The sequence below is a fragment of the Oryctolagus cuniculus genome, chromosome 11, assembly GCF_964237555.1.
Source record: "Oryctolagus cuniculus chromosome 11, mOryCun1.1, whole genome shotgun sequence".
NCBI classification, from domain to species: domain Eukaryota; kingdom Metazoa; phylum Chordata; class Mammalia; order Lagomorpha; family Leporidae; genus Oryctolagus; species Oryctolagus cuniculus.
Window position 1 is genome coordinate 107,568,849 of NC_091442.1, and position 13,357 is coordinate 107,582,205.

At 41.2% G+C, this 13,357-nt stretch overlaps 1 protein-coding gene across 8 annotated transcripts in view; it reads right to left on the bottom strand.

Annotated features, from left to right (window-relative positions):
• SLC41A2 (solute carrier family 41 member 2) overlaps positions 1–13,357 on the bottom strand; it is a 140,713-nt gene that overhangs the window by 44,885 nt on the left and 82,471 nt on the right. For all 8 annotated transcript variants that reach the window (XM_051846057.2, XM_051846056.2, XM_051846064.2 and 5 more), the window contains one exon: positions 11,747–11,826. In XM_051846057.2, the coding sequence (XP_051702017.2) occupies positions 11,747–11,826 (80 nt within the window). The remainder of the gene's footprint in view (positions 1–11,746; positions 11,827–13,357) is intronic.

The following is a 13,357-nucleotide window of genomic DNA, read 5'->3' on the forward strand; positions in this document are numbered from 1 at the left end:
GTTTTTAAACTATAACAGAGTTCTTACCTTGGAAAAGTTTTCTTTAATGTCAAAAAAGCCTTTCTGGCTGTCATGATGTGTCTACCAAAAGCTGGTCTATTAGCATTTCTTTTAAATTATTTAAATTCTTCAGAAACTAATTGTATCATTAAAGCAAGTGAAGAACATCTAAAGATAGTCTCACGTAACTTAAGAACATGAGTAAAAAAAGAGCTTGTGAATACACTAAATAATGAGTGAGACTCCTCAGTATCCACAAGACCTAATTTTAGGTGTCTCAAGTTAGAATAACTCAGTCAATAATACAAAGTTTGATAATAACAGGAAATTAACAGTAGCTTCATCTGCAGAGTGATTTAAAATTTAAATAAGTGTTTTGTTAAATTTAGAAATACATGTTTCCAGTAAATATTTAGCAGTCAATTCATAGAATGCCTTTCAAATTCTATCTTTTGTACATCCCCAAGGGAGCCCAAAATAAAAGCTCATTTTCTTAAAAAAGTAAATCCTTATACTCAATAGCACAACAGATCTGGGGTGTTCCATAAATACTACATACCTATTTCAGCCCCTTCATAAACCTCTTCATTTTCATCCATTCTCCTGTCAGAACTCATATGCAGTATTACTCTTTTAGTCTCAAGAAGCACAAAAGGACAGGGCAGACCTGTCTTCTATTTTTCCATATTTTTCAGAGAAATCTGGAAGCTCTCCTAGCGAAGACCCTTTCTTCTAAAGAAGGGCAGGCACATTCACCTCCCAAATCCCCGACCCATCACCTTCACCACTCCGTCTAAATACAATGGTAGCTAAGTTGGTGAATGACTGACAGTCTCCAAATTTTCTACTTCTCTTACCCTGGGAGCATACATTCTTAATGGAGGCAAAAATTGGTTTTTATGGAGGGAAATCATACTTGTTTTATATATAAAACACATATTTATATACATAAGCAGTATATTTGTGGTATCACAGTTTCATGGGTGGGCAAGGTAGAGGAAAAAAATGGCTCCTTCAGTGGATGATAATAGAAAGGAAAAAGGTTGAGAGACACTGACCTGGACCAGAACTTCCCAGCCAGTCAGGCTCAGATGGGTTACGGCAGTGCCGAGACACTGATCTAAGCACTTGGCATGGCTGCAGCACCAGGCTGGTGGCTTTGGTGACAAGTAGCTGCCTTCTTGTCTCTAGTGTGTCATCCAAACATTATCATTTTTTACTTTTTTTTTTTTTTTTTGACAGGCAGAGTGGACAGTGAGAGAGTGAGACAGAGAGAAAGGTCTTCCTTTGCCGTTGGTTCACCCTCCAATGGCCGCCGCGGCCGGCGCGCTGCGGCCGGCGCACCGCGCTTGATCCGATGGCAGGAGCCAGGAGCCAGGTGCTTTTCCTGGTCTCCCATGGGGTGCAGGGCCCAAGCACCTGGGCCATCCTCCACTGCACTCCCTGACCATAGCAGAGAGCTGGCCTGGAAGAGGGGCAACCGGGACAGAATCCGGCGCCCCAACCGGGACTAGAACCCGGTGTGCCGGCGCCGCTAGGCGGAGGATTAGCCTAGTGAGCCACGGCGCCGGCCCAAACAGTATCATTTTTGTGCGTACCACAACATGAAGAAGATTGGGAAACACTGCCCTAGAGGTATGTATCTGTCTACTGTCTTGGGACAACTGAGGCTGTCAATTGTATGGCCAATCATTTTGATTCTACTCCCCACCCCATATCCCTGTATTTACACCTGTCTTCCTTCAGGATTCCTTATTACACTGAAATGCCAGGGACCACCAGGGCGCCATCTTCATCTCTCTCTTGAGGAAAAAGATAAGAACATCATGTCTGCATTTCTCGGAAGGCCAAGGAGGCAGGGGACAGTCCCCTCGTGTCTCAGGTCCTGGGGCAGGCTTACACCACAGAGGCATTGGACATTATGTTTCAACAAAGGGACAAGGGTCTGCTCCTGCTTCTCCCCATGAGCGACAGCCTGATGCATACCACCACATAGGGGAAACTGCTGATGTGAACAGATACACACTTGCTGGTCCACCAAAACTGAATGCCCGGAGAGGCAAAGAAACATCCCTTCTCCACTCGGAGACAGGCTACCTCTGGCCCCCGGCTCTTCCACAATCTCGTCTTTGTCTTTACTCACTGCGCGCGGTCCCCTCTTCACCTGGAGAGTCGCTGTGTGTGTCACGGCAGTGAAGTAATGGGCATCCTCTCTTCCCCAGGCCACTCTGCTCCATCATTACTCACTGTCTCTGCACCCTCAGTCCTTCCTGCCCCCTGCAATTCACACACCCATCTCTCTCTTCTCCTGGAGAAGGTTCCCCATTTGGACCTCTGGGTCCTCTGGACTTCTAATTTTCTTTTTTCTACTGTCAATCACTTAATAAATGTAAAGGTGCTCCTTAACGATTTTAATTATCTTTTGCTAAGTATTTAATAGATACAAAAATATGAGGGTACTTCCAAAAGTTGGTGGAAAAGCAAAATTAAAAGATATGCTTATTTTCAGGGCCGGCACCATGGCGCAGTGGGTTAACATCCTGGCCTGAAGCACCGGCATCCCATATGGGCACCGGTTCGGGACCCGGCTGCGCCACTTCCAATCCAGCTCTCTGCTATGGCCTGGGAAAGAAGTAGAAGATGGTCCAAGTCCTTGGGGCCCTGCACCCATGTGGGAGACCGGGAAGAAGCTCCTGGCCCCTGGCTTCAGATTGGTGCAGCTCCAGCGGTTGCGGCCAATTGGTGGAGTGAACCAGCGGATTGAAGACCCTCCCCGCCTCTCTGCCTCTCCTCTCTCTCTGTGTAACTCTTTCAAATAAATAAATAAATCTTAAAAAAGATATGCTTATTTTGATGCAAAAATTTTTGAAATTCGTGTATATAAAGTGTTTTCAAAAAGTTCATAGGAAAATACATATTATGAACTCAAGCATTTCTTTTCATTTTTAACTAAATTATTTGAAAGGCACAGTGACAAACAGAGCAAGAGACAGAAAGTGACATCTCCCATCTGCTAGTTCACTCCCCAAATGGCTCCAACAGTCAGGACTGAACCAGGCTGAAGCCAGGACCTAGGAATTCCATTCGGGTCTCTCACATGGGTGGCAGGGTCTCAAGCGCTTGAGCCATCATCTGCTGCTTCCTAGGCACATTAGCAGAGAGCTGGACTGGAAGCAGAGCAGCAAGGACTTGAACCAATGCTCCAATATGGGATGTGGGCATCCTGAGCAGCACCTTAACCCAATGTACCACAACACCTGCCTCCCACAGGTTTTTTATACAACATATTTTCCACAAACATCTTGAAGCCTTGTATGCATAGATTCCATTTTTTTTTTGCACAAAAATAAACTCATGTACCCACTATTCTATTTAAGAAAAGGAATACAATATTACCTTGACATCTGAAATACCCTATGTACCCCTACTCAACCCCATATCATTCCTTCCCCTTCTTAATTGTGTTCTTCCTTTCCCTTACTTTTCTCTGGGTTATTATCTCATATTTGCATTCCTAAATAATATTTCATTTTATATGCTTTTGAACTTTATTGAAATGGAATAATTTACCATACATTAAATTTCTAAGATTCATCCTTGCTCCTATGTAATTCATTCATTTTATTATTAATAATATTCTAAGATTATATCCTCATTTATTTAGCCTGCTGCTCAAGTAAGTTAACAATAAAATGATTTCCTAATCACTGAATAATTGGTCCCTCTTGAATTATCCTTCCTATGCTTACAAAATATTTATTCCTTGGATCTTTAGCCCTCTCATTTTTTATAAACATTATTATGTTAATGGACACATAGCAATTGTACTTTATTTTTATTTATTTATTTATTTTTTTTGACAGAGTGGACAGTGAGAGAGAGAGACAGTGAGAAAGGTCTTCCTTTGCCATTGGTTCACCCTCTAATGGCCGCCGCGGCCGGCGCGCTGCGGCCGGCGCACCGCACTGATCCGAAGCCAGAAGCCAGGTACTTATCCTGGTCTCCCATGGGGTGCAGGGCCCAAGCACTTGGGCCACCCTCCACTGCACTCCCAGGCCATAGCAGAGAGCTGGCCTGGAAGAGGGGCAATCGGGACAGAATCCGGCACCCCGACATGGACTAGAACCCGGTGTGCCGGCACCGCAAGGCGGAGGATTAGCCTATTGAGCCACGGCGCCGGCTGCAATTGTACTTTAAAAATTATAATTATTTACTTTTATTTATCTGAAAGGAAGAGAGAAAGAGATCTATCCTTCATTCACTGTTTTATTCCCCATATGCCCTCAACAGCTGGGGCTGGGCGGGGCTGGACTAAAACCAGGAGCCTGGAATTTAATCCAGCTCTCTTACATGGATGTCAGGGATACAAATACTTGAGCCATTACTGCAGTCTCCCAAGGTATGCATTAGCAAGAGCAGGAATCCGAGGTGGAGCCTGGATCTGAAGCCAGGTACTCCGACAGGCAATGTGGGTGCTCCCAGTGGCATCTCATGCCAAACACCTGTCTATGCCAAACACCTGTCCCTAACTTTCTCCTTTAACATCTGAAGAGCTCCCACATAAATATTTGCTCCTATCAAAAGGGCCATGAGGACACACCAAAGAGGAGAAAATGCTGAGTAACTAATATTAATTTCTCTAGCTACACAAAATCAAAAAAAGTAATAAATGTTGGCATCATAGCCAATTTTTTATACAAACAGGACAAAACAATTTTCTATTTTTGCTTTCTTAAATGAATCTCACCAGTACCCACTAAAGTATATGAAAATTTTTGTTTACGGTCTAAGTAATGTTATTTAGCAAGATAATTTCCTCAGACTCCATGACATATAGTTTGCAGTTAAACTAAGTATGTGCCTTAACTCATGCATTTATTCATCCAACGATTATGAAATCTTAAAATGTGGTAGGCACTATTCAGAGTCAAAAGAAAAGGAAATTATCATAAAAACTCAATACATATTATAATAAAATTGCTAAAAGTATTCTGCCTAAGTATCTACTTTCCAGATGAGGTGACATTTTAATTGGGTCTGGATAAATGAGCAAAGCTTTGTAAGTAAGAGAAAGGAAATAAGACAGCAGAGCGAACAGTAGGTGCAAATGCATGGGATAGAGAACAGCACGATGCATTTGAGAAAGCATGAAAAATTCAACAAGATGAGAACGTCAAAATTAGTGGACTGATGGGGAAATGAGATTAGAAGAAGGAGAGTTTAGAGCAGATTGGGCTGAGTTTGTGATCCTAATAATTTGCACTTTACCTATCAGGAAACAAAAAGCTAACTGTGATCTTTAAGCTAGCAAAGGACAGGATCGTTCAGAAAATAACAGCTTCGTTCAGAAAATAACTGATGCAATGTGGAGGACAAAGAGGTAAAGGGTAAAAAATGGGGTAGGGAGGCAATTTACAGAAATCTACCCAGAGTAGATAATGAACAAAAACAGGAATGATAGAGCAAAATGTTGAGATTAATTCATAAGTTATTTTAAGAGAAGGTTAAAGTAGAGACTATAATGGAGAGGGAGTATGTGGCTTTGGGATGTCTTGCTTAGGATTCTGGGTAAATAATACCACTAATGGACACAGGAAACAGAGGAGGAAGAGCACATTTAGGGAAAGAAAATGGGTTCAGATAGGAGTTTTGGGTCTTCGACATGCAAATATTCAATTCCAAGCATGCAAATATTCAATTCCATGTGTCAAGACCAGAGATTTAAAAAGCCAAAGCCATACAGCAAAGACAAGTGGTTCTCAAACTTTTGAATGCATACTTCATCCTACTTACCCACGTCCCTGCTAATGTGCCTGGGAAAGCAGTGGAACAGAGCCAAACTGTTTGGTGCCATGCCACCCACTTCGGAGACCCAGATGGAGTTCCAGGCTCCTGGATTTGGCCTGGCCCAGCCTTGCTGTTGCAGCTATTTGGGAAGTGGATGGAAGATCCCTCTCTCCCTCTCTCTCTCTCTCCCTCTCTTTAAAACTCTAGCTTTCAAATAAATGAATAAATCTTTCATAAAAATAAAACTACCTGGAAGGAAAAAAGTACTCCTATACTGAACAGATAGTTTTATAGTTTTTGTCACTATTCTCTAAACAATACATAATAACTGTTTACATAATCTTCATATTGTCTGAGGCATTATAAATAATCTACAGCTAATCTGAAGTATATAAAGGACAGATGTAAGTTACAGAGAAACACTATACTTTCAATAAGAGACTTGGGCATGTGCAGATTTCGGTATCCACAAAGGGTCCTGGAAGCAATCTCACAGATACGTTAGGACAACTGGATTATGTAACTAACTGATGGGTTCCAACTCAGAGCCTCTAATTCAGGCTCAAGAATTTTCACTTCTTCTTCCCTTTTTAAAGACTTATTTATTTGAAAGAGAGAGAGAGTGGGAGCGAGAGTGAGAGAATCTTTCATCTGTTGGTTCATAGCTCAAATGGCTGCAACAGCCGGGAAGGGGCCACACTGAAGTCAGGAGCCAGTAGCCAGGAACTCTTTCCGGGTCTACCACATGGGTGCAGGGGCCCAAGCACTTGGGCCATCTTCTGCTGTTTTCTCAGGCACATTAGCAGGGACCTGGATCAGAAGTGGAGCAGCTGGGACTTGAACCAGCGCTCATATGGGATGCTGTCATTGCAGGGGGCGGCTTAACTCAGTATGCCACAACGCCAAGCCCAAGAATTTTCACTTCTAACAAGATCCCAGATGGTATTTCTAGTCTGGAGACCACACTTTGAAAACCTTTGGGAAAAAAAAAAAAAAAAAAAGGCCGGCGCCGCAGCACACTAGGCTAATCCTCCGCCTTGCGGCGCCGGCACACCGGGTTCGAGTCCCAGTCGGGGTGCCGGATTCTGTCCCAGTTGCCCCTCTTCCAGGCCAGCTCTCTGCTGTGGCCAGGGAGTGCAGTGGAGGATGGCCCAAGTGCTTGGGCCCTGCACCCCATGGGAGACCAGGATAAGTACCTGGCTCCTGCCTTTGGATCAGTGCAGTGTGCCAGCCGCGGCAGCCATTGGAGGGTGAACCAACGGCAAAGGAAGACCTTTCTCTCTGTCTCTCTCTCTCACTGTCCACTCTGCCTGTCAAAAAAAAAAAAAGAAAAAAAAAAAAAAGAAAACCTTTGGAGTAGACAACATCACTCAAAAAGAAGGGCAAAACTGATAGTAGAAGATAATCAAGAACAGTGTCATGAACAATACGGGCACTTACGAGGCAGGCAAAAGGAGGAATCAATGAATGAAAATGAAAAAGAATTTTCAGAGAATGGATGAAAACTGGAAGAGCTGTACAAAGTGCATACTACATAGTATCAAACAGCTGAAAGCAGTGAAAACTGAGAACAAGAGATTGTACAAAGTAACAAGGAAATCCCTGGAGATTTTACGAAAAGCAATTGTGTTGAGTGAAAGGGAAGGAAGATACTGTAATGAATTGAAGAAGTATAGACTACACTTGGGAAGACTGGGTTGTAAAGAGCAGAAGAGAAATACAAGGCAAACCACCACAGGAAACGTGCTTTTGGACAAAAGACTTGAGCACACGTGTAGGCAAAAGAGAAAAGATGAACGAGAAGAAGACACACCAGACACAGGGAAAGTTAAAATGACTTCCCGGAGTAAGAATCCTATTATAAGGAACTGCAGTGGAACAGTAGCTCAGGCACAGGGAATACTCAACACTAGACAAGAGTCAGCCAGTCTTTAGTGCCAGGAGTGAAAGAAGTTACAAACAGGTATTGTGAGAGGTAAGAATCAAGGTGTAGGGAAAGGTAAGGGAAGCACGGTGGGCGAGACCACGTCTAAAGACTCTGATTGCAGGCCTGCCCTACATGAAACATGGAAAGAATTTCTTTAGAGAAAAACAATACCAGATGGAACTCTGGCTCTACACAAAAGAAAGAAGAATGAACTAGAAATGTAGATTTATATAATTTCTCATTTTTAACATCTTTTTAAAATGACTGGCTGTTTAAAGCACAACAATAATGCATTGTAGGATCTATAGCAAAGTAAAATGTGTGAAAAAAGACATGAGAAAGAAGGGTAGTAATCTAAGAGGACTAATGGGGGTTTCTTACCCTGTGTGTGCTGTAGTACAGAACTGTTTGAAAGAAGATCATGATAAAAATATATAAGCCATGGAGACAGCACTATGGCTTTGTGTAAAGCCACCGCCTGCAGTACCAGAATCCCACTGGTTCGAGTCCCAGCTGCTCTACTTCCAATCTAGCTCTCTGTCATGACCTGAGAAAAGTGGTAGAAAGCAGCCCAGGTGCTTGGGCCCCTGCACGTGCATGGGAAAGCCAGAGGAGGCTTCTGGCTCCCGGCTCCGGATCGGCTCAGCTCCGGCCGTTGCGGCCATCTGGGGAGTGAACCAGCGGACGGAAGATTCATTCATATTCTCATTCTCTCTCTCTCTCTCTCCCACCCCCCCACCAACCCCGCGTTTCTGCCTCTCTAACTCTGCCTTTCAAATAAATAAATAAATCTTTAAAAACACACTTGGGTCTGAGAGAAGGTTTAAATCCAGAAATCCCAGCAGCTAGGGAACAGAAGCGCCAGAAGGAGGGATTCACAAACTGGTAGCATCACAGGCTTTAGAAATTCCATGGAGAGAAAACTGATTTAACCTCATGGTGCCACATTTAACTGACCACTGAACTCAGTGTTCAACTTATATATTTATTAAGAGTTCAAATAACTAGCATTACCACAAAATGTTATTTTTGAAAATGTTACTAGTCCGACAGATGTTAGTAAGAATTAAAAGTAATCCTTTACAAAAAACTACAGATATGCCTTACTTTAAGCAGTTTATGTATACATGTATCTAACAAAAAAGATAAACTAGTAGCCACATATTTTGAGGGGAAAAAAACAGTTTTTAAAAATGAAGCAGATCTGGATTTAAATCCTGATTCATCATCTATTAGATTTAAGATCTTGTGCAAATTACTTATGTTAGTGTGAGGATTAAATGTTATATAACATATTATATATATATATATATAAAATATGTAACATATACAAAAAAGACCTACAAGTTATCTAACATATTATAGGTACTTACTATATAGCAAATGATTATGGTGATTAACCAGCATCATTTAAATAGCATATTCCCCAGTATAATTAAAATAAAATTCCATTCTCAAAAGTTTTAGCTTATTTGAAAAGCACTGATTAGATAATCCCTTTTTTTTTTTTTTTAAGTTTGAGGTAGAGACAGAGAGCAAGCATTCTCATCCATTGGTTTGTTCCCCAAATGCCAACAATGGGCCCCAGTCTGGACCAATGCTGGGAGCTATGGGAATCTCATCAAAGTTAAGAGCAACTGAATCACTCAGGTCATAACTGCTGCCTCCGACATAGGATATGCACTAGCAGGAAGCTGGGTTCAGGAGCTGGAGCAGCAGTCAGGAGTTGAACCCAGGTACCCTGCTGTGAGACACAGATTTCTTAACTGCTAGGTCAAAGACCCACTCCTTCACCATATTTTAAAGAGTGGAATTTAATTTGTGATGTCCAACTAGAAGGTTTATTGAGATACAAAAAGGTCTTTACCATCATGCAATGCCATGGCACAGACCTCCAGACAACACGTCAGTGAAATTCCAGAATTGCTTCACATGGAAGGTACAACAACTAAAATACTCACCGAAGTCTTGCTAACATAAGGGTTGTGATTTCAGTTAGGTTTCTCATGAAAATGTTATTTGATACAGTTAGAACAGTCATTATAGGATAATGCTTATGCTAATTAATTCATCTGTCATTATTCATGGAACAGAGTTTGCACAAGTAACATCATTTCAGACAATGAAAATTAGACAATCTTGGTTTAAAAATATGAAAATATATTTAGAGCCTGCGCAGTGGGTTAAGCTGCTGTATGCAGAAGCAACATCCCATATGGTCACCAGCTCAAGTCACAATTGTTCCACTTCTGATCCAGCTCCCTGCTAATGTGCCTAAAAAGGCAGCAGAGGATGGCCCAAGTGCTTAGGCCACTGCACCCATGTAGGGGTGGACAAAAGACTTGAGAGAGACAAGGATGAAGCTCTTGGTTCCTGGCTTTGGCCTGGCCCAACCCTTGCCATTGAGGCCATCTGGAGAGTGAGCCAGCAGATGGAAGGTATCTCTCTGTCTCTGCCTCTCTCTGTATAACCCCGACTTTCTGACTTTCAAATAAATAAATAAATAAATAAATATTTCAAAATATATACATTTAGAAAGATTATGGAAAGTTATTCTGGTCCTTAGAGAACACCTAATCCAACCACATCTAGGGCCTTGAAAGTTGGGAAGAAGAATTCAAATGTAATTTGATAGGCAGGAAGAAACCACTGTTAAGCTCATCATCCTAGGACCAATGTAATAAAAACAAGGTTTAAGGGGCTGGCATTGTAGCATAGCAGGTAAAGCTGCTGCCTGCAAAGCTGGCATCCCACATGAATGCTGGTTTGAGTCCCCGCTGCTCCACTTCTGGTCCACCTCCCTGCTAATGTGCCTGGGAAAGCAGCTGAAAATGGCCCAAATCCTTGGTCCCCTGGTCCCCTGCAAGCCATGTGGTAGACCTGAAAGAAGCTCCTGGCTTCTGGCTCCTGGCTTTAGTCTGGCGCAGCTCTGGCTGTTACAACAATTTGGGGAGTGAACCAGCGGATAAAAGACCTTTCTCTCTGTCTCTCCCTCTCACTGTCTGTAACTCTGCCTTTCAAATAAATAAATAAATCTTAAAAACAAAAACATGGTTTAAGAAAGACTAGTCTGTTAACTACAATTGGGAGACTTGTTATATAATTAATAAACAGGTGAATTTCATAGAAGGACAAACAGACATTTGTTCATTTTCTAGTCAGGGAGGATGAAGGGTCAGGTTGAATCACATGGTTCTAAGATTGTAAGATGAGTGATGGGAAAATGGTAGGACCAAGAAAATTGGGAGAGAGGTTTTTTGGGAAAATTTGTTCATAGACATTCTAAAGGCATACAAAAGTCAAAACTTTTCAGTTGAAATTTCAGATATGAAATCAGATCTTAAAGAACTTGCCTTTGTAAAACATACTTTCTTTCACATAAACACAAAAAAGTAATTTACATTAATGTGTAGTATATCCTGTGACATCTTTTCCCCAGGTAGAAGTATTTTTTAAAATTACATTGTTCTAGGCTGTTCTAAACTCAGTTTAATGACAGCCACCACAAAATCAGTAGGAGTAGATTAAAACTATCTTATTAAATGTAATTCATACAAATACCCCTGTGAACTTAAGTATTATAATTCTCATTTTACAGATAAGAAAATTAAAGGGATCAGAATAGCAGAGTTTAATGAACTGAACTGATTCAAGCAATGCTTAAATCTAACAATTTAATAGGAATAGTGATAAAAGTAGAAACAAAGCAACAGAATGTAGCAGATAAACCTCAAATAAATGATACTCCAGATCTAAAACATCATTGTTTTGTCTCATCAACCTTAAAAGTCAGGTATGCCTGACTCTCAGACTAACATCTAATGACAATATTAGGAAACCATTCCTTTTTTTCTTTTTACATACTTAGCTCACCGAGTATAATTTCCACTGTGATCAACATTTTAGGGCTGGAGGGAGAATGGATGTGATGGAAAGACAGACCTCTGAAAATCTGAGCCTGGAGACTTCTAGTAGCTCCTCATAGTATATACAGATTTGTTACCATCATGAAACAGTATGCCTAATTCTTACCATTAATGACAGGCGTGTAAACAACAATGCCAACCAAGTTTGGGTCAGATACAGTTGTATCCAGAATAAGGCCTCCAATGCTGAAAGATATAAAATAAGAAAATTTACAGAAAAGGAAAGAGAATGTACTTAAAGTTTTTCTGTACTTATAGATATCCTGACTTTATTGAAAATCACACATGGCATAAGCTATAGCCCCAAATTTCAGGACTTTGATCTCAAATATATGCTCCTTATAAAAAGAAAATAAATGTGCAATTTAAGTCCATTAAAATGTCTGGAAGGACATATAATAAATTATCAACCACGTCTATTTCTAAGGTTTGAGAATGACAAGGAAGTGACAGTCATTTTATATCATTCTATGTTTATGGATTTTAAAAACCATTTCATCTAACACTCATAATTTAAAAGATAACTAAATTTTAAGAGTATCTTTTCATGTTTGAAGTAAAAGTATTAAAGAGACGACTTTGTTGAGCTAAAACTAGATATAGTTACAATATGTCTTGTCTTACCACTAGCAAATTAAAGTGAGTTGTAGCAGGGCCAGTGCTGTGGCAAAGTGGGTAAAGCTGCCGCCTGCAGTGCTGGCATCCCATATGGGCACTGGTTCCTATCCTGGCTGCTCCACTTCCAATCCAGCTCCCTGCTAATGCATCTGGGAAAGCAGTGGAAGATGGCCCAAGTCGTAGGGTCCCTGCCACCCACATGGGAAACTTGGAGGAAGCTCCTGGCGCCTGGCTTTAGCCTGGCCCAGTCCTGGCCATTGCAGTCTTTTGGAGAGTGAACAAGTAGATGGAAGAGCTCTCTGTCTCTCCTAACTCTGATTTTCAAATAAATAAATAAATCTAAAAAAAATCAGAAATCTAGAAAAATTACAAAGTCATGCAGTGGCAAACCATACATTCTCAACATCTCAATGAAACTTGGAGGTCCCCCCCCATTCATGTTTCCAAGACCATTATGCATTAGTTAACATCAGTCTGTTGGCTGCAGGGTACAGGAATGGGGAACGTATAAAGTCTGCAATATCATTTGGACTGACCCTGCCAAGTCAACCATAGGTGGGACTTGAAATTCAATACATCTATAGTAGGCTAATTCTTAAGGTGATAATTCTGTATGGCCTGCAAATGATGTTATAAATATCCAAATGGCCCTTGGCAGAAGAAAGGCACCCTACCCCTGGTTTATGGACTATCAAACTTTGCCAGCCCAACAGCCCATGGAATCCTGTTGCCTAAATCTTCCAGAAAACGGTTCACTACAACAAAATGAACTGCATACTTTCACAGAATGGGGCTGATTGTGAAAATATCAGATCAAATGATCTTATCACTACCTAACAATTAACATTAGGGCATTATTAAAACTTATTATTTTAATTCTTCAGTAAGATGAATGAATTAAAGTTTAATATGCCTAAACTGTGAGAGTTCCTATTTAAACGACACAGAGTACAGAATTAGTCCTCTTTAGAAATATTTTAATACTTTGGGGCCAATGTTGTGGCTCACCATGTCACATAAGAGTGCCAGCTCAAGTCCTGACTGCTCTGCTTCGAATTCAGCTTCCTGCTGATGTGTGTTGGTAGGCAGATGACGGCCC